Source organism: Micrasema longulum, unplaced genomic scaffold, assembly GCF_059751315.1.
Source record: "Micrasema longulum isolate JH-2025_06_02 unplaced genomic scaffold, ASM5975131v1 h1tg000469l, whole genome shotgun sequence".
NCBI lineage: Eukaryota > Metazoa > Arthropoda > Insecta > Trichoptera > Brachycentridae > Micrasema > Micrasema longulum.
The window spans coordinates 210255-231977 of record NW_028277667.1 but is presented as its reverse complement, the minus strand read 5'-3'; the positions used below and the strand labels follow the sequence as shown (position 1 = coordinate 231977).

At 35.1% G+C, this 21723-nt stretch overlaps 1 protein-coding gene across 1 annotated transcript; it reads right to left on the bottom strand.

Moving 5' to 3' along the window:
- Positions 1–4648: 4648 nt before the first annotated feature.
- Positions 4649–17468, bottom strand: Golgin245 (golgin subfamily A member Golgin-245). Its single transcript, XM_088226791.1, has 8 exons — positions 17298–17468; positions 16873–16945; positions 14197–14435; positions 11091–11282; positions 10878–10961; positions 10657–10795; positions 6653–10248; positions 4649–5354 (listed from the first exon to the last, which is right to left on the bottom strand). Exons 1-8 carry the CDS (start codon positions 17379–17381, stop codon positions 5331–5333), a joined length of 4431 nt encoding a protein of 1476 aa, XP_088082917.1. The 5' UTR covers positions 17382–17468; the 3' UTR covers positions 4649–5330.
- Between the last annotated feature and the right edge of the window lie 4255 nt (positions 17469–21723).

The window sequence follows — 21723 nt, the reverse complement described above, 5'->3', positions numbered from 1 at the left end:
GTAGTTTTGTAAAGATTATTCATATTCCAATATATATATATATATATTAATATTTTTATATCCAACTTATTTATTTTATATGAACTTCATTATTGATATTCTAAAATAATCATCCCAAATATTTACATATTATATAGGTACATACATAAATGTAATCATTATATTTGTGTGTGTGTGCGAGTGCTTATTATTATTCTTAGAGGTGGGGGTCAGTGCTTTTCAAACTCCCAAAGTCACTGCGACCTGTGAATATCTATTGTGACAGATTCCTGTGAATAATGAGTACTTACATATATTTATGTATTTATTATATATACGGCCTTACATGAAGAAACATAAATGCAAGAAACTGAACAAAAAGAACATAAAACTATATGGCAAAGACAAACAAGGGGAAAACAATAATGGGATACAATATATTCATAAAAACGAAAGACCTAAGACTTCGAGCTAAACCATGCCAATCCAACTTCATCCCACACTGTTTAGTCGCGAAGAGATCTACGAAAAGCCGGTATATATATGTATGAAAAATATATTTATGTATATGTTTTTTATTACTTTTAAATTTTATTTTTACATATTTTTAAATTTGGATTTTAAGCCGGAGCGTTCTTATTAAGTTTTTTTTTTCGTTTCCTTATTAAGGTTTTAAAAAAAAACAGATATTTTTTGTAATCATTGATCGATAAGTCCACTTATATTCACTACACACTCTTGCATCCATACAATACACACACCCTAAATATATATACTCACCCTAACTAACACGTACAACAATAATAAAACGGATACACTAAATAAGAGTACGCATTGTTTTTTTATTTATGTTATTTTATTGTGACTAATTAATAACTATAATTTATTGATATGAGTTAGAGATTTTTTATTTTCTTAGCGCCATTTTGTTTGTGAGAACTCCCTTTATAGAATGAATCTAAATTCTATAAAGAATCGTCAAAATTAGAGCAATGGCGGCCAAGAAATAAAAAACTTCAAAAATGGAAGTTATTTGCGGTTAAAACGGTATTAATTTATTATTTTTAAACGCAAACGTTAATTTAGTTTATGTAATACATCTTTATCTTCAATTTTAAAAAAAATCAAGTCGATATCTTAAGCCGTTCTTGAGTCATCGCGGCAAAACTAGCGGAAAATGATGTTTTAAGAAAAACGCAGTCAAAGTTTTGGAACAGGATTACGGGCACCAGAGATAATGTGACGGGCACTCTGCCGGCCGTGCACGGCCTTACATTTTTGGCTTTCCTGAACGCAATTTTGTGAATATCAAAGATTCGAAGAAGCGCCAAAATGTTCTTAAAAGATTGTATTAACCGATTATGTAAAAAAACAAATACCGATTTTTTTGAAATTTCAAAACTTTCTGGTTCCCTTAATCTTTGTTTATTATGTGGGAAAATTTAATAAATAAATGAATACACATTGAAAAAAAAACAGCATCACTTAGAATGATAATTTATTGTTAAAAAGTAACACTAAAATGTTCTAATTTATGGATTTAAGTCTTGAAATTGAGTCCAGCATTAATGAATTGAATTCCAGCTCCCCTGAACATTTTTGAAAATTACAGATGGTCCCTTCTGCCAATCTGATTACTGATATATAGTACCATTTTCGTAATATAATTTTGATTTTAATTTGTTTTAAGGTCGAAATGCACTGGGGCGGCGCAGCTCGGCACTGCGCGGCGCAGCTCGGCACTGCGCGGCGCGTCGCGGCAACACAAAAATTAAGTTTGTACGAAAAAAAAAAGTACTATAGCTGCGCTACAGTACGCGGCACTCAATTTAAAATTTTAGCGCGCCGCGCCGCTTAAGCGTTTCGCCGCAGTAGTGCGTTTTGACCTTTATGGATAAATTATGAAGCGAAAACTATTTTCATTTAGATCCAAGTCTGTTGCAACAGAGAATAAAAACATGTTTGAGAAGGGAATATAGAAGTATTAGCATTTACAGGGCTTTTGACCTGTCATTGGCTGGTTTATGTGGCCACTTTACACATTGCGTAACATTCACCATTCTGCCTATGTTTAAACATCGACATTTCATCAACTCTTCCATCTGTTGACTGTTAGGGTAGCAGCAGATTTCTAACTCCAAGGTAATCACTTTCTGCACTGTCCTCAAGACGATAGAAGGTCAATCGATAGTGGGCACTGGTTTCTGGGTGAGTCCCACAATAAATTGTGGGTAAAATGAAAATTAAAACAAATAGTTATCGTGTCATAATAAAATTTATTCTATATATAAAATAAATAATCAGGCGTTAAACAATAATTGTTATTTTATGTACAAACTATCAATTAATTTAAATATTACGTATTCCATAGATTTATATAACAGCATATAAAAGTACTTAAATATACAAAATGTCATAAGTAGAAAATTTCACTAGCACAGGTCAATTTACAATAAGCTACATACTATGTTATTACATTTTTTTTAATGATTGCTTTAATGTTAATTATAAAAAGGAATCACAATGAAGAACTTTAGGTGTTAAACCAAATCGGGATTTGAAAATGTTTTTATGAACATTGTTGCAAAATATATATGGAAAATAGTTTGTTAAATATGAACACTCTGTGACCATAGTAAAACAGGTTTTTTGTGAAACAATTAGGGGGAAAAGGTTGTTTCTTTTTGAAATGAAAGCAAAGACTAGTAGGTATTTATCCAATATCCTAAATACCAAGGTCCAATCACTGAATCACGTGGCCAAACGCCAAACGTCAAAGTCATTGCGAGTCGAGTTTCAATTTGTCAGAATTAAACAAGGCAGAGTTGTAACAGAGCATTGTTTTTTGTTACATTTTTTCAAATATAATTGTATTCTAGAAAGGGAAGCGATTTGCTGATGAATGTCGATAAATCGAATGTGATGGTTTTTGAAAGAAATGAAAGTATGACTAAATGTGAAATCACTGTGAATGGGGTTATACTAAAACAGGTAGAGGAATTTGTGTACCTGGGAAGTTTGTTTACTAGGGATGGAATGACTGAGGAAGATATTGAAAGGAGGGTGAGTGCCGGGAACAGAGTGAACGGTGCACTCAAATCAACCTCGGCAAATAAATGTTTGTCGCAAGAGGCAAAATTAGCAGTTCACAATGGTGTCCTGGTCCCCAACCTTGATGTATAGGATCGAAGTATGGACTTGGAAAAACAGGAATGAAGCTAAATGCTGTTGAAATGCGATCTCTCGGGAGAATGTGAGGTAAAACTATGTACGCTAGATGCACAAATGTTGAGATCCGTACATTAATGTAAGGCTGAGATGAGCATTATCGACAAAATCAAGAAAGGAGCTCTGCTTTGGTTTGGACATGTAGAGCGAATGGACAGCGAAAGAACGGCTAAAAATATTTACGATACGAATATGTTGATGGATGCAGAAATAGAAGACCGAGAAAGACATAGCATGACCAAATCCCACAAATACTTGAAGATGGACATGTTAAAAGTCAGAATAATCGGCGTGCGTGCATGAGAAGATATATGAATGTAAAGGAAGCGAGATCTGTATGCAAAGATAGAGTGATGTGGCGTTCTATCCTCTCTGCCTAGCCTTACAGGGAAACGGCGTGTTGGGTTGTATGTTGTTTCTTTTGAAATATAACCAGGGCTGGTATTCCAAACACTCGTGGCCGTATTATCTAGCCTTACAGGGAAACGGCGTGTTGGGTTGTATGTTGTTTCTTTTGAAATATAACCAGGGCTGGTATTCCAAACACTCGTGGCCGTATTATCTAGCCTTACAGGGAAACGGCGTGTTGGGTTGTATGTTGTTTCTTTTGAAATATAACCAGGGCTGGTATTCCAAACACTCGTGGCCGTATTATCTAGCCTTACAGGGAAACGGCGTGTTGGGTTGTATGTTGTTTCTTTTGAAATATAACCAGGGATGGTATTCCAAACACTCGTGGCCGTATTATCTCGTGTATTTTAGTAAAAAACTGTTTTCTCTTGCCACGAGTGGTTCAAAATAGCACCCCAGATGTGTTTTATTTTAAAAAGTATTTTTTTGGTCTCGATAAATAAGAATGTCTTGAAATTGATTGCATCTTATGATCGAGGAAACACAGTATATTAATTTAGCAGTAATACTATGTCTCAATTTTTGGACTCTCCTGCATAATTTATGCATCGCATGAACTTACTTCTCGGTGGGAGGTATGCAGAAGGCTCTGGACATCTCGAGTGAAGAAAACTTGTTGTCTATTGTCCAATAGTGAGATATACTCAAGTATTTAATATGAACAATATTCTGAGTATGTCCAAATTTTTGTAGACAAGGACTGTATTCAACTCCCCGGGGAGCTGTTTATATTAACATATTACAACAGAGATGAAGAACATTTAAGAGAAGGTAATATAGAAGTCTAGGCATCTACAGGGCTTATGACCTGTCAATGGCTGGTTTAAGTGGCCACTTTACACACTGTGCAACATTCATCATTCTGCCCATATTTAAACATCTATATTCTTTCAATTCTTTCATCTGTTGATGTTTGTGAAGTTAAAGAGCTGAAACCTTTATCTATGCGGGTGAGATTCATCTAATTGAATTATTTCACCTACATACTAGGCAACGCCTGAAAATGTTAATTTTTTAATTTCTATACTTCTTCACGGACCAGGTAATTTATCAACAATATTCTGAGTATGTCCAAAGTTCAACATCAACAGATGAAAGAATTGAAGGAATTTAGATTTTTTAAAAAAAAATTTTTTACATTTTTTTTTGCACCACAACAGGCCAGGAGGCCTAATTACAGTGGTGAATTACATCACAGAGCACCCAGGCTTGAGAAAAATCACATTTTAATTTTTGTTTTCTCACCGGGAATCGAACCCGGAACCTTCCGTGCGTGAATCATGCGTCTTGACCACTACACCACGGAGGCCGCCGATGCTACGCTAGATGTTTAAATATGGGCAAAATGGTGAATGTTGCACAGTGTGTAAAGTGGCCACTTAAACTAGCCATTGTCAGGTCATAAGCCCTGTAGATGCCTAGACTTCTATATTACCTTCTCTTAAATGTTCTTCATCTCTGTTGTAATATGTTATTTAATATGAATTAAGATACAGTAAACAATAATGAAATTGTATTTTTTTGATATCCCCAATCGATTTTTATATAAGGATTCACCAACATGTTTCATTTTTTGTACTTTTTTTACACAGTATTGATTGGAAAATATCTACCGCATAAAATGGGTGAATGGTGTAATACATATTTTTAAATCACTAAAGTTCCTCATTGTTTTCAGGGCTAGCTACACTTTATTACAAATCCATAGTCCATCACAGCAAACCCAATTGGCCGAGCTGAAATAAAAAAAAAAACAGTTGAATTATTAATCGGGCTATTTATGAGGTGTATCCAGAAAGAAAATTCTGTTTGACAGGTTAAAGGAAACAAGTACGTATTAGAAAAAAAATATTTCAAAAAATCTTTAGACCGTAAACTATTTTTCTACATAAACTTTAACCATTTTGTAGGCACTTGTCATATATAATAAAAAAAATATTAAAAATACTGATGTCAAATTACGAGTGAAAGGCATATCGTCGACGGCTATTCATCACCGTGAAACTCGAATTGGACCACTTTAGAGGAGAGAAATTAAAACATATTTTTATTGTGTGGAGAGAAATTAAAACATATTTTTATTGTGTTCAGTAAAATTATGATTTTTTTTAACATTTCTTCTTCTTCTTAGTTTTTTTATTGGCTTTTTTCACCCCTAACTGGGGTGTTCTAGCCAGTGTCAAGTTTGAGATGGTCTTATTAAAATATTTACACATGTGTTAGTACTATACATACAAATGAGTGTGTTAATAACATTTAATTGAATTATACTTTGAATTATCTAAATGTTTAAAAAAATCTATGATTTCACTGAAAACCCCCTTTCAATCTACCCTCCAATGTGGTCCAACTTGAGTTACACGATGATCGATTGAAGGTCAAAGATATGTATATAAATCGTAATTAGGCTGAGATTCAGTTTTCTAACGGTTTCAAATAAAATATTATCTAATTTGATACTTTTTAAGATCTTTGTGAACTCAATTATTACTTTTCGTGATTTTCTTTAAGGTAATAAAAGCATCCAGACCGGGTTTTGTAAGTCTACGACTCATCTTTCAAAATAAAAAATAATTAAATTTATTTCAACAGAGAGGGAAAACATTTTTGAGAGGTGAATATGGAAGTCTAGGCATTTACAGGGCTTATAACCTGTCATTAGCTGGTTTAAGTGGCCACTTTACACACTGTGTAACATTCACCATTCTGCCCATGTTTGAACATCCACATTTCCTCAACTCTTCCATCTGTTGACTTTTGTGAAGTAAAAGACCTTTATGACGTGGGTAAGATTCATCCGGCTGAACCAAATCACCTACTAGGCAACGCCTGAAAACAATTTTCCAATTTTTATACTTCTTCTTTTACCAGGTAGTTAATTCAACAATATTTGAGTATGTCCAAATGTCCCTTCTCAAAAATGTTTTCTCTCTGTTGAAATAAATTTAAATATGAATAACTCCCTAGGGAGGAAATCCAGCCAGTCTGCAAGCATTTGGACATACTCAAACATTGTTAAAAAATATTTACTTACAACACTTTGTTTTTCCTTTTCTCTCTCTAAGACCAGTTGCGTCTGCCTCTGGTCAAATTTCACTACAGCTGCCAACACTTTAGCCAGTACCAGGTTGTTGTTGGAAGGGCCCGTCAAGTACTCGTACAGAATGTTCCGCAGGTACTCCAGCTCTGTATTCTCCTCCATCGTCCTGATGTGGTTGAGAGAAACTAGGGCCTCGTCCAGCCGCCTTTCCAGCTTGTCATTTGTAAGTTTTAATTTCTCATTTTTCTGCTCTAAAGATTTGATATTGCTGTCGCCGGACCGGCTCATCAATTCCAAGTCCGCCAGTCTTCCTTCCAAGTCCATCTTTTCGTTGATCGTCTCTCTCAGCTGCATGCGTAACCTGCCGAGTTCGAAATCATTATCCGAGTTCGTTGCACCCGATGCGGATACTCTATCGTGCCTGTCCATCGAGGAATTGATCTGATCTTGAAGTTCTAATTTTTCTTCGATCAAAATTGAGTTTTGCCGTTCTAGATCTAATAGTTTACTTGAAATAGATTCATTGGCTTTTAAGTCTTCGAACAATTGCGAGTTCGCTTCTGTCAGTTTGGCAATTTGCAGTTGCATAGTGGGGACATCCGATATACCCCCTGGAGCTGAATCAAGATTCTGTCGGTAACTTACTTGCATAACCTCCCCGCTGGCCTCCAGTTCCCTAATTCTATCATTAAGTTGACTGTTATCCTTGGAGACTTTAGTGAGATGCGCCTGTAGACCTTCAATATCAGCCTGCAATTTACTCTTTTCACTTTTCAATACATGGAAGTCATCGAGCATTGTTTTGTGTTCTATTTCCACTTGTTCTAAAACTTTTATCTTAACATTCGTGCGTTCGGTTTCCGATTCCAGAGTAGAGAACGATTGAGTTAGGCTATCAAATTCGGAACATTTTAATTCTAACTTTTCACATTTGTTTCTCAATGAATTGTTAGTTTCCTGAAGCGACATTAATTCTTCGTTGGTTGAATCTTCCACATTTCTGTATTTGTCTTGTACTTCGGTAAGTCGAGACTCTAAGTTTTTCTTTTCTATCTGCAATTGTTCTATAGTTTTAATTTTTTCTTCGTGTTCTTGAAGTTTTGAAATCAGCTGAGATTTTTCCGAATATTCTTTATCTTTTTCAGTTTGCACTATCGCTCTTTCTTCTTGTAGTCCTTTAAGATCGGCTTTGACTTTAGATAATTCATCCTTCAGTGAATCTGTTTCTGATTTTCTGAGATTAGCAATACGAGTGAGCTCCTTTTGTAAAGATTCCTTCTCGGTGATATATTTATTCTTATCGCTGCTCGCTTGCGAAAAATCGTTTTCTATTTGGGATAACCTCATGCTGAGGAATTCAGTTTCTAATTTAGATTCTTCGAACTTAGTTTTCATAACTTCAAATTCGTTAATTTTCTGTTCCAAACTGTTGACTTTATCTGCAACTGATTCTTTTTCTTGTTTAAACCTCGCGCACTTTTCTTGCAAACTATTATTCTCGTCTAATATATTGGATAATTTGATATTCCACACTTCACTGTTTTCAGAGTACTCTTTTAATTTTATTTTGTTGCCCTCAATTTTCTTTTGAAGGTTGTTCAGCTTCTCTGTGAGCTCAAATTTATCACTAATCAATTTATCTTTTTCGGAATGTAATTCTTGCAATTTCTTTTTAAGATCTTCTATCTCCGCAATGTGCTGATTGTTGAGTTGATCCGCTTCACTCTTTCTGTGAGAATCAGATTTTTCCATGACAGTGATTTTCTGTTCTATTTGATTCTTTTGCGACATAATTTGAGAGTGCGAGTCCTGGACCGACGTAATTTCACTTTGTAATAATTGAATATCGGCAACAAGAGCGTCAGTTCTGGCCTTTTCTCGAGTATGTTCTTGCTCAAGGGTCGTAATTTTTTCTTCTAGATCAGATTTATCAGATCGAAGTTCTGCGCATTCTTTTTTTAATATTTCCGATTCGGCAATGTGATTAGAAATACATTTATCTTTTTCGATCACCAATTCTTCGTATCCACTTTTTAGCTGATTATATTTACTAAGTTTTTCCTCGAGTTCCAAAATATTCCCTTCACACCGAGTCTTTTCATCGGATAAATTATGGCAAGTTATTTTCAACTGTTCAAAATCTGTCAGTTTTTTTTCGTATTCATTTTTCAAAGCAGTTTCCATATTTTGGATATAATCTTCGGAAACTGTACTTCCACTCGCATCAGTGATCCGACTTTCTAAATCCTTAACTTTGGCACACATCTCCTCCTCGGATGCAGAATATTCCAGCTTTAAACTCTCTAATTCTGTAGTATTCTGTAGTATTACTGACTCTAGCGAACTTTCAATATTTTCTTTTTCGATTCGCAAACTTTCCAAATTTGTACTTAAACTTTCTAACTGCGATACAAGAGAACTATTCTCAACATGCATTTCTTCGAGCTTACTTTCTACATCGCGGCACTTGGAATTGACAATATTCAATTCATTTTCTAAAGACTCCTTACAACTGAACACTTCCTCATATTCTGACTTGAGGCTATTTTTCTCCTCCAGTAAGTCTCGGTATCTCGCAGTCAAGTCATCCTTCTCCCCGTCGTGTTTATGGGAGTCCATCTTTTCCTTTTCTAAATCGGCTATTTGTTTATTTTTCTTGGCGTTCTCGTCTCCCAGTTGTTTATTTCGTCCTTCCAGGAAGTTGTTCCTGTCGATAACAGCGAGCTTCTCGCTAACTTCCTGCTTGAGTTGCAACTCGGTGCATTTAATATTTTCGGAGAGCGAAGCGCACTTTGTGTCTGTTTCATTCATCTGCAGCCGCAGCTGGTGAAGTTTTCCTTCTAAATTGCCGATCAGATCTTTAGCAGCGTCGAAGTTGGCGAGCTGCTCGCTCATCTTGGATCTATCATCTTCTAAATCCTTAACTTCTGTTTTGAGGTTCTCTATAGTGTTTTCGTTAGCCTTAATTTTAGAATTGGCCATTGCGATATTGTCTTTGAGGATTTTGATTTCGTTTTCCTTGGATTCTAGTTCTTTGTGAACGCTGAGTTTATTCTCGGCGAGAGAAATGACATTTTCTTCTTCTCTCTTGTTAAGTAAATCCACCTTCTCAACTAGACCCGATACTTCTGACTCGGCGTGTTCCAAGTCTTGCCGAATGGCGGCGATGTCTCGAGCCTTCCTACTCTCGAATGAATCCAACTCATCTCTTAACTTTCTCTCTTGGTCCCGGGACTGCGTAAGCTCTTTACTAATATCTTCTAAATTGGCTACCTTACTCTCTAAACTCTCAATATCCGCCTTCTTCTTGTCTAACTGAGTGGATGATATTTGTAGCTCCGTAGTGAGCTGAGAACTCTTTTCTTTTAGAGACTTGATGGTTTCTTTACATTTGGATGTGAATAATTCTAATTTTTGTATTTTATCATTGAGTCTTTCAATTTCTGCGGAATGTTTATTTTCTAAATCCTCTAAAGCGAGGGGTTTACTGTCATCTTGACTTTCGCCAAAAGTTATCAGAGGTTTTTGTTGGTCTACATTGGCACTTTCTCCGTTACTAGGAGCACTTTGACTTAGACTTGCCGATTCCGCTGCAACAAAAATGCAGATTTTATTAGGTTAAACGTTTAATGGTCACTGTTATATTGATAACATATTGATGTAGCGTCTTTTTTGTGTGATCCCGTGTAGATTAAATTATTTTTTTTGACGTTTTGGTAGTTTGTACTGGGTCACAGTCAGCAGTAATTCAGAGTAGTTTTTGTCGTCTCTGGAGTCGGGAACCATGTTGAGTTTAATTTAAGCCTGTTTTCTTTATGTTATTTGGATGTCTGTGTATTCCAAATGCCTCTTTTATCAAGAATTTATTGGAACGAATCAAATCTACACGGGGTCACCCAAAAAATATGATACATATAAATGCAGATTTGATTATTTTGTTGAAAATTCTTCAGTAAGAATAAATTGCTAAATCAAATTTAAAATGGAAGATATAGTACCTTTCAAATGTGATTCGAGCGAGGCTTCAAGCATACTCTGGCTGCTGTAGGACTGGAGAAGTTTAACTTTGCTTTTGAGAGATTCTATCTTGATGTTTTGCTCGTCCAGTTCTAAACGTAACGCACTCTCCAGGTGGGCCTAGAAAGAGCAAGAAATTAGATTGCCATACTAACTGACCAAATATACACATCATATTAATATTAACACATAATTGTTGTACCTTTGCACTCTGTTCCAGAGAACACTGCTCTCGTAACTCGGATATCCTTCGCAGCGCTTTGTCTTGAGTTTCTACGAGAACAGCCTAAAACAAAAACAAAATAAATAATTAAATAATTTGACTGTATACTAATTTTGTGTAAAATCTCCACTAAAGGGTAGAAAGGTAGATCTTCTTATATAATAAAGTTTCTCAAATAAAGAGTAAATATACCCTGGCTTTAGCGTTTTCTCTCTCCAAGTTTCTGTAGTGCCTGGCGAGATCGGTATACCTCCCCCGGTACTTATTGTACTTCTCGTTGGATCGGCGATATGCAGCAAACAAATGTTCCTTGCTCACTTTCTCCAACTGCGATGGTACAGAGACACTGTCTTCCATCTCACTCGCGGAAACGTCCAAATCTGACTGTAAACAAAATTACATATTTTTTAATATTAACAAAACACACCAAGTTTGAGACATCCGCTGTATATAGAATGCACATCGGGCACTGCTTTTGTGGTTCTCACTTGTTCAGAATCCACATCCGGGACTCTGCCGTGTGCAAACTCGAGCTTGAGGAGGTAGACTTAAAACGTGTTTTTTTTTATGGCCCCATAAATGAGTGCTATCCAGAGTTCCTAACCGGCCTTTCGGAAATTAACATTCAAATTTCAACTCATGTTTTAACTCTCCTGTAATAATAACATTAAATTTAATATTTAACTCTCCAATAAACATGTTTATAAAATATTTTATAAATATCAACTAATTGAATGGCTTAAGGTTGTAAATATATTTTATACTAGCGAACCAACAGACCTTGTCCTGACCCAACAGACGTTGGCTGCGATAAGCTTGGAAAAATACTTTTTATTGATATGTAGGTACCTAGGTACTTGTTTGTGATTAAATTCCAAAACTAAAAATTGTTAATATTCAAATATTGGATTTAAGTACATAGGTACCTAGGTACTTGTTTATGGTTGAATTCCAAAACATAAAATAAATATTTTTTCAAATATGACTTTTTTTTTGCAAACGTCAAACGCCGGTCTTCTCACCAACGATTTTTAAAAATGTATTGAATTTAATATTATTTTAGTATTACCAAAAATCCAGTAAAAATAAATAAATGGGTAGAAAATATAAGGAATTTAAGGAAAAGATCTGATTAAGATTCACAAAAAACAAATGTTGTTTGTAAACATTCAAAAACAAACTTTTTTATACACAAAAAAAATCATCTTTCAATTTTTTTGTAAATGCATTCTCCTCGAATGCAACCCTGGTAGATCGATGAATAACACATTTATGCTCCTTACTTCTTTTTTACATATTAGATTGCAGATTTTAATATCTACGAACACGCACAGCGCAAAGATCTAAGTTTCTCTGAAAACCGCACGTAAATCGGTTAAGCCGTTTAGAAGGAGTTCAGTGACATCACTGTACAGAGGAATTATATATATAAAGATTGTGTAGCAAATATTAACACACTAATTTATATATTTAAATCTCTATCTTAGAACAGGATGAGCCATGTTAGATGGAGACTATCCTAACCAGAGGACACTCCATATTCATTTTCTAATTCACTATTTTTATATAGATTTCCTGGTATTCAATATGTATACTTATTTATGAAATAAATTTATTTGTATATACGCCCAAGGGGCATTTTTAAGGACATAATAAATACATAGAAATTTTTTATAAAAAAAAGAAAGACTCAATGGTATATAGTAGACTTTGTGGGGGTGGAAGCGAGAGAGAGGTGTTTATAATTGAATTTGATTCAGTGATTATTTGAAAGAAGACAACAAACAACACCAAAGAAATCAAGACTGGTATGTTTGTTGGCAGACCTAAGAATTCTGGGCATAGGGGAATGAAAACCATAGTTAGTTCTATGGTTATCGGTATGAAAGAGTAAGTTTTGTCTGAGGTTTCTAGTTGGGATATTTTATTTTATTGAGCTCAGTAGTTCAGGCGCATCGAAGAGTGAATTGAGAATTTTAAATAGGACTAGAAGGTCGGATTTATTTCGACGGTCTTGAAGAGAAGATATATATAAAAAAAATAAAAACAAAAATATATATATTACTAACACATGTGTAAATAAATAAATACAGTAGAGTCCCGCTAATCCGAACACGCGAAATCCAAACATCCGGTTAATCCGAACATGCCCCGGAACTAAATAATAAGTTTTTGTATGTGACAAAAATACACATTTCTTAAAGAATTAATGCTTAAAGGGGTGTGTAGAGTCTGGTCCGAGAACGAACATCTGTCTATAGTACGCTCACATCAAGTTACAATAGATGCTCAACGCAAAAAGCAGAGAGTTGCATATGTACTGTGGTGTAACAACTGATAGCCGTGAACTGTATTAGTGTATTATTGTATTATCACATGGATAAAGAAGAGTAGTTTGTTCCGAAAACGTATATCTATATACTATACGCCACTATTGTAACACAAGAGACTCGTTCTTTCGCTTCCAACCGCCTTATCACAATTATTTCGGCTAATCAATATCGACATTATAATAATAAATATGTACATCTCCCTTCCCCTCCTTATCCTCTCTTCAAGCATCCTTGTCCTAATCCCGCCCAATTTACAATAACTTACTGTACTTAAAAATAAAATAAATCTTTGATTATTGAAATATATATACGAGTACATAAAAAAATAACATTTATATATGTATAAACTTATATGTTTTTATTTAATATGTAATATATTTTCTTTACTAACTTTGTATACGTTGTGGAAATCTGTTATTAGTCCTGAGTTTATACACTATATCTTTTTGTTTACCATAAATATGTATTTCAATATTTGAGTTTGTCCAAATGTTCGTAGACAAAAGACTGGATTTTACCCCCCCGGGAGTCATTGAGATTAACAAATTACAACAGGGATGGAGAATACCTTAAATAGGGGACAATAAAATCAACAAATGGAAGAATTGAAGAAATATGGATGTTCAAACATAGGCAAAATGGTGAATGTTACACAGTGTGTAAAGTGGCCACTTAAACCAGCCAATGACAGTTCATAAGCCCTGTAAATTCCTAGACTTCCATATTCCCTTATTTAAGGTATTCTCCATCTCTGTTGTAATTTGTTAATAAATATGTATGTAGAACTGTTGGTTTCCCAAATAAAATTATCCGAACAATGTCCAGTCCCAATTAGTTCGGGTTATCGGGACTGCACCGCAATTTTGACACTGACTAGAACGACCCAGTACGGAGGTGAAAAAGCCAAAATAAAAAAAGAAGAACAGATTCACATTGACTAATTTTAGTATTTCCATTCAACACACCTGCAGGTGATACATCCCTCCGGGGGACTCGTAGCTCGGCAGGCGGAAGGACACGTCGCTGGCGTTGGAGCCGCTGGACAGCTTGCGCAGGCGCGTCCCCGGGGGCCCGGGGAGCGCCAGCGCGGGCAGGCGGTCCCCCGTCTCTCCGGGGGCGCGTGCCGGCGAGGGCGTGCTCGCCAGCGACACGTCCTGGAAGGCGGCGCCCTTCGGCGGCCGGTGCGGCGAGTTCTGCGGGGTTTCTGCAAAGATAAAGGGCAATATAATTATTATTATTAATAATACACTAGCAGCATTAAGCTGATGCGTGTGTACATGGTTATTAAACATTATAAATTGATGTGTGCATCTAGGCGGTTTTTGAACACATTGACTGAACTAGCACCAATCACTTTCCCGGGACGGCCATTCCATTTCTCCACAACTCGGTTTGTCAGGAAGTACTTCCTGGGGTTGGATGAGAAGGAAGTAGTGTTGAGTTTCAATGAATGACCTCTGAGATGGCGGTTTTCATTCATAGTGAATATTGATTTCAACTTGGGTACATTATATTGCTCAATTAAGAACGTTTCAATCGAGTCACCACGCTGCCTCCGCTCTTCCAGTGAACTTAACTCGAGCTCCCTTAAGCGGTCCTCGTATGATTTGTTTCTTAGAGAAACTACCATTTTAGTTGCTCTTCTCTGGACTTTCTCCAACAACTCTATGTCTTTTTTAAAATAGGGACTCCAGATTTGGTAGGCATACTCCAGGAGTGGATGAACATATGTTTTATAAATTTTGAGAAACAAATCTTGGGTGATGTGAGCGAATGTTTTCCTTATTAAGTATAAGAGGGAATTGGTGCGTTTGACAATTTGGATAATATGTGATTCCCATTTAAGATCACAAGTAATCACAACATCGAGATCTTTTTGTGACGTTACTGCTTGCGCTTGATTTCCATTCGGAAAGGCTGTTTTACACTGCAATATTTCATGTGGCCACCCTTTCCCGTCAAAGGGAAGCAGTGCTGAAATTGTCAAACGTAGTACCTGTTAACGAAAAGGCGGACTGTAAATGAAAAATGAATTTCATTCAGTTTTGTGATTAAGAAATATTTGAGATAGGATAGGAACATGGAATGGGCGGCACCATTAATATGAACTGAATGTTCTTCAATTTCAGGCACTGGATCACAAAATGAACTATAAAATATAACAATGTTTTCCACGACGCGCGACGATTCCAACCACTTTTTATCCGATTTTATGTCAAGTCAAAAATAATAATAATACCATAAGGATGGGTCGAAGTTACGAATAGTTTGGCCAGGAATAGTTTCGATAAATGCTGTTAATTACTTAACAGTACCTACCTGCTAACAATCCTTTCACTGTGACTTGATGACATTGGTGCAGTTAATAACCTTCAAATGAGCGGTGCTGGATGCAAATCATGGAATTTATCTTTTGATGACTTGTATGAAGGGCGTCGGAGTTAAGAAATTTGAATAATAATGTAATTTGATGTTATAAAATCTATAAAAATACACTTATGGATATTAAAAATTATTGCAACAGAGAGGGAAAACATTATTGAGAAGGGATATGGAAGTCTAGGAATTTACAGAGCTTATGACCCGTCATTGGCTGGTTTAAGTGGCCACTTTACACACTGTAACGCCTAAATGCCTAGACTTCCATATTCCCCTCTCAATAATGTTTTCCCTCTCTGTTGCAATAAATTAAAATATGAATAACTCCCTAGGGAGGAAGTCCAGCCAGTCTGCAAGCATTTGGCCATACTCAAACATTGCTGAATTAACTACCTGGTAAAAGAAGAAGTATAAAAATTGGAAAATTGTTTTCAGGCGTTGTCTAGTAGGCGATTTGGTTCAGCCGGGTGAATCTCACCCACATAATAAAGGTTTCAGCTCCTTTACTTCGCAAAAGTCAACAGATGGAAGAGTTGAGGAAATGTGGATGTTTGAACATGGGTAGAATGGTGAATGTTACAGTGTGTAAAGTGGCCACTTAAACCAGCCAATGACGGATCATAAGCCCTGTAAATGCCTAGACTTCCATATTCCCTTCTCAATAATGTTTTCCCTCTCTGTTGCAATAAATTTTAATATGAATAACTCCCTAGGGAGAAAATCCAGCCAGTCTGCAAGCATTTGGACATACTCAAACATTGTTGACTGTAATGGATAGCTATATTTGCCCTACAGTATGCGGCACTCGATAAAAAAAATTGTCGCGCCGCTGTAGTGCTTTTTGACCTTTTTGGACAACTTATACAGCGCAAACTATTTTTATTTAGATATAAATTTGTTGCAACAGAGAGGGAAAACATTTTTGAGAAGGGAATGTGGAAGCCTAGGCATTTACGAGGCTTATGAACTGTCAATGGCTGTTCCACTCTCCTCTGTTGTGTCAATCAATGTTTCAGCGTGTACAATAAGATTTTAGAGAAATTAACCAAACGCTTTTTTTTTAGTACTATTTTAACTATCTTACATTTGTGTTATGATTATATTTTTCGCGATCTGGCAACATTACGCGGCGACTTCACGCATGCGCGCGGTGAAAGTGGTAGGATTTTTGGACACAGTCCGATGTATTCAAATATGATTCTACGCTCCTTCTGGATTATTCTTAATTCTATGGATATGAAATACAAGTTGATTTTTCTTACCATCATCTGCTATTGAAAACAAATCATTATTAGATATATCGGAAATGCTACTGGAAGCGGATGTCACAGCGGCCTGGAAAGGAAAATTTAATAAAAATATTAGACAATGTTTTGATTAACTTAGCAAATACATAAAAAAAATGCTTCCACTCGTTTCCGATAGTAAAAACAAACACTTTTACGTCACGCACACGCACAAGATAAGATATACCAGTCGGAATCGGATGACACACTTTTGAGTTCAAGAAAAAATTAACCACTAAAAATGAAAGAACACCGCTGTCCATAAATTATCACAGATTCCTTTCATTCGTCATGACGTATTTAGACCTTTTATTGTATCAATTCGTCAGTTTAAACACTTCGGCACACCTTTTTACATTTATAATTCGATAAATAATGCACATTTAAATTATGCCAATTACCTGAGCAGCTTGCGCAAATTGTTGAATTCTTTGCGGAGAAGATTTCACTTCTTCGGCGATTTTGTCTTTAAGTTTCTTGAACATTTTCGTTATTAATTTAAAATACCACTCATATCTTTTATGACAGTTCTACAGTGACATACGTGTAAGGGCCGCCATATTTACAATCACAAACTTATTATAGATAGAAAAAATCTATGCACATTATCATATGATTCTTGTGATCCTGCCTTTCGATGATTCGATCACCACCTAGAGCTGAGGCTAAGACACTGAAAACAAAATGGCTGTCTTAAAAGTCTGCAAGTTTTAAGGATCATCAATCATCACACATCATGAAAGATTATCAACATTAACATATTTCAAATAAATAAAATGAAGCAATTTGTTTTTAAAAAGCAAGCGTATATTAATAAAACATTTAACAGCAAAGCAAAATTTACCCTTCTGGGTCTAAGGGGATATATCTAGGGTCCGCAAGACAGCCTAGTTTTTTCAATAACTTATTTGTTTATCATCATATTGATTTCATTTTTGGCATTATCCTACCCCTTAATGTTTAAAATGTACCAAAATTCTTAATATGTTTTTTCGCCAAACCGTTTTAATAATAATTTATATTTGTCTTTGCTTTATTCCGCTGTAATTTAAACATTCAGTATATCTCACAAGAGTATTTAATTTTTTCACGGCCTCCGTGGTGTAGTGGTCAAGACGCTTGACTCACGCACGGAAGGTTCCGGGTTCGATTCCCGGAATTCCGCAGAAAACTCGAAATATTATAAGATATTTTTATTAACACTACTAGGACAGGACAATCATAATGACGTATTATTAAGTATTTTTAAAGTCGTATTTGTAGCATTTTAGCTGGGGTTTTCTGGTACCCCCTCCAACTACTCACAGATCTTTTCTACGCTTGTCTCGGAAAGGTTAAGTTAACACGTAAAGCCCGATGGTCGAAAAAATAACTCAGGTGGCGAAGTGAAACTTTCAAACCCAGTTTGAAAAGTAGCTTTTCGGGCCTGTTTCATGGTGTTTTTTATTTTAAAAAATGTAAAAATGTAGTTTATATCAAAGATATGACATTTTATAAGTTTTTTTTCTAAGATTTCTGGCGTTTTTTCTAGTTATAATTAAAAATATCGAAGCGAAGCAAATAGTCTAAGGATACGTGCTATACGCCATATTTTCCCTGTCAGACAGTGAGACTACCACCGTCAGGCCGGTTGGCAAAAAAATAATTGGAACATTATTGCTTTTTTATTTACAATTAATGCGTTATAAGCGGGATTCAAACCCAAAATCTTTAATCCGTTTAGTAAGCATTGGCTAAAGGTTTTATTTAGACAATTTTTTTTCGTATAAATATAACTTATTTCTACATTGTTACATGAAAAAAAAAAGTTTTTTTTATCTATGGTAAAATTGGCTTTGCACTATTTAGCCATTTTACTGGAATAATTCAACTATAATGTACTTTATTATTATTATTGTCCTTTATTATTTGTATATTGTGAATATTTTTTGTTAAATTGTCCTATTTTTTTATTTATTAAATTTTATTTGATACTAGCGGACCCGATAGATGTTGTCCTGCCCGAACATTAGCTTGCCTGCCATTGGGTAGTTCACCTATCATTTTTTCGATATACTAAGTGACATTTCAATCATTTCGTTTCGTCATTGTGTGATTTGCTGTTTCCAAAGCAAAACCAAAAAAGTGTGTAATACCTCGTTATCCTGCGCAGATTGGCTAAGGCCCGGCTGTTTGATCGTTGGTAATAGTAAAAAATCTGGAGTATTAGTCCAAAATGGTACGTGTTTGTGTTTAAATTTAAGTAGGTACTTGTTTATGGTTGAATTCCAAAACATAAATATTTTTTTCAAATATGGCATTCTTTTTGCAACCATCGAACTCCGGTTTTCTCACCAACAGAGGGGTGTACTTATGTTGATATACGATTTTTAAAAATGTATTGAATTTAATATTATTTTAGTATTACCAAAAATCCAGTAAAAATAAATAAATGGGTAGAAATTATAAGGAATTTATGGAAAGAATCAAGTGCTGTTTGTAAACATTCAAAAACAAACTTTTTTATACACAAAAAAACAACACCTTTCCATTTTTTTGTAAATGCATTCTCCTCAAATGTAACTCTGGTAGATCGATGAACAAAACATTTATGCTCCTTAAATATTTTTTACATATTAGTTTGAAGATTTTAATATCTATGAACACGCACAGCGCAAAGATCTATATTTCTCTGAAAACCGCTCGTAAATCGGTTAAGCCGTTTAGGAGGAGTTCGGTGACATCACACATACAGAGGAAATATATATATATATATATATATAATATATATGTATATATATAAAGCTTAATTTATAGTGCCAAAGTCAGCTGTTAAAAATACCATGTACCAAAGGTTGACAATATCTTCCAAGGCTTATCTTGTTAGGCAATATTTCCTAATTCTAATCTTTATTATATTTCATAGAGATAAATGCACAGAGCTACAGCCGATCTGTATTATAAAATTCACAGAAAAGATAAGCACCCATAGAACAGATTATATTTTTATTCGTTTAAATTATCTTAACCGAAATTTTTTATTTATGTCTCGAATTGAAGCTAATTTTATTTTGAAAGATTAGACAGAACGAAAATCGGGTATAAAATTAATTTATCGCGTAATCGATAATTTTCGTATTCATAGGGTCTGATACCCGTATGCAGAGACAAACCTTAAGGTGAGGAAAGTGCATTCTATTGTCTTCACCTTCAGGTTATTCTCTGCATTTGAAATTACAATGTACCTTCCTCACCTTAAGTTTTGTCTCTGCATACGGGTATGAGAATCCCATCTCCGGTGGGTATGAGTTAACTAAACTACAGTTAATTGTTAATTGTTGTGATTCAAATGTTGATTTACACTTACCTGTTAAATAAATGTTTGGCATTGATCTTACCGGGAATCGAACCTTGACCTTATACGAATATTATTTTCATTTTAATATCTATGAAGAATAAATAAATGTTTGGAATAATTTATAAAAAAAAGGGTAAATTCAGTTTAACATTTTAGTTATACAATTTCCAGGTATTTATTGTTACCTACCAATGTGAGAACAACATTAGAACACCAAATGAAGCATACCTTGATCATTTGTGGCACGAAAGTAATCAGTTTTATGCTTCCGGCACCAGTCCAGGGACAATAAAATATTACAGTGTAAATACGCCAAAAGTAAATGTTTGACGTCGACCCTGTCAGGAATCAAAAATGGGACATATAGCCACGAGAGCGTTTGGAATACCAGCCCGGGAGGGATATCCTGCTCCATACATCGGTATAATGAAAAAAATCGAATTCACATCACCCAGTACTAAAGTTACAAAAACTACTGAGTGTAATAACTTAAATATCCGTCACCCTATTTCATTCTGCTTTTGAATAACCATTTTATTTATTTATTTGACACTTTATATGCATATACATATAAGGGCGGGCATATTGCCTTAAGGCAATTTCTTCCTACCTACCCAAACCGTTCAGTTTGAGAAAATTATAAATACATGGACATATTGAATCTTACAATTTTATACAAAAATTAAAAACAAAGATTAACAAAATGAAAAAAATATATTTAAAAAAATTAACACTATACTATGAAGAGAGGAGGGGGGATGGGAAGGAAAGAAGAAGGATAAACGAACAATCTAAATATTAAGATAGTGACATTTCAATCTTGACTTAAATGTAAATAAAGAAGGGACGTCTCTAACATTAGTGGGTAGATTATTCCACAATCAAGCGGCTACTACTGTAAAAGAGGAGGCAAGAAAATTAGAGTGATGGCAGGGTATTAAAAGGGTTCTCTCGTTACTAGAACGAAGATATAGTCCGTGTTGTGAAAGAGGTTGGATGTCTATGTCTCTTCAGCCTCTAAAGAAACAATTACCAACTAAATTTGTATATATTGGGCAGTAATATTTCCCACACAAATTGTCTCTTTAATCTGTCGAAAATATTAACTCAAAGTGAACTGACCCTCGATTTATGGATTTTTAAACAGGACGTAATATTTTCCTGCATCGACACAGGTACAAAACTGCGCGGGCGGTAGAATGCCTCCTGGCAGGAGGAGGATAGGATGCCATTTTTCAGGACTGAAAACTTTCAGGTCTTATAACTTCTTTTCTTTTTCGTGTTTTGCACAATCGAATCAGAACAAGTGCGCTCTATTCAATTGAGTTTATAACTATATATTTTAATATGTACGATTATTTTATTTTATATGGGAGTTGCAGTATTATATTGCTTGCTTATAATGCAGAAGGTTTATGTTTCACAAGTGAATTTTGTTTCCGGGCTATCTTTATTTGAGTAGTGTTGGGAAAGGGACGGAATTTTGGCTG

Bases quoted from the DNA above. Each gene is read 5' to 3' on its own strand.
- Golgin245 (XM_088226791.1), bottom strand. From the start codon at position 17,381: ATGTTCAAGAAACTTAAAGACAAAATCGCCGAAGAAGTGAAATCTTCT. The intron at 10,249-10,656 runs GTACTATATCTT...TTTTTGTTGCAG, and splicing joins GCTCGAATCACATTTGAAAG to CGGAATCGGCAAGTCTAAGT. The intron at 5,355-6,652 runs GTAAGTAAATAT...TTTTTATTTCAG, and splicing joins AAAAGGAAAAACAAAGTGTT to CTCGGCCAATTGGGTTTGCT.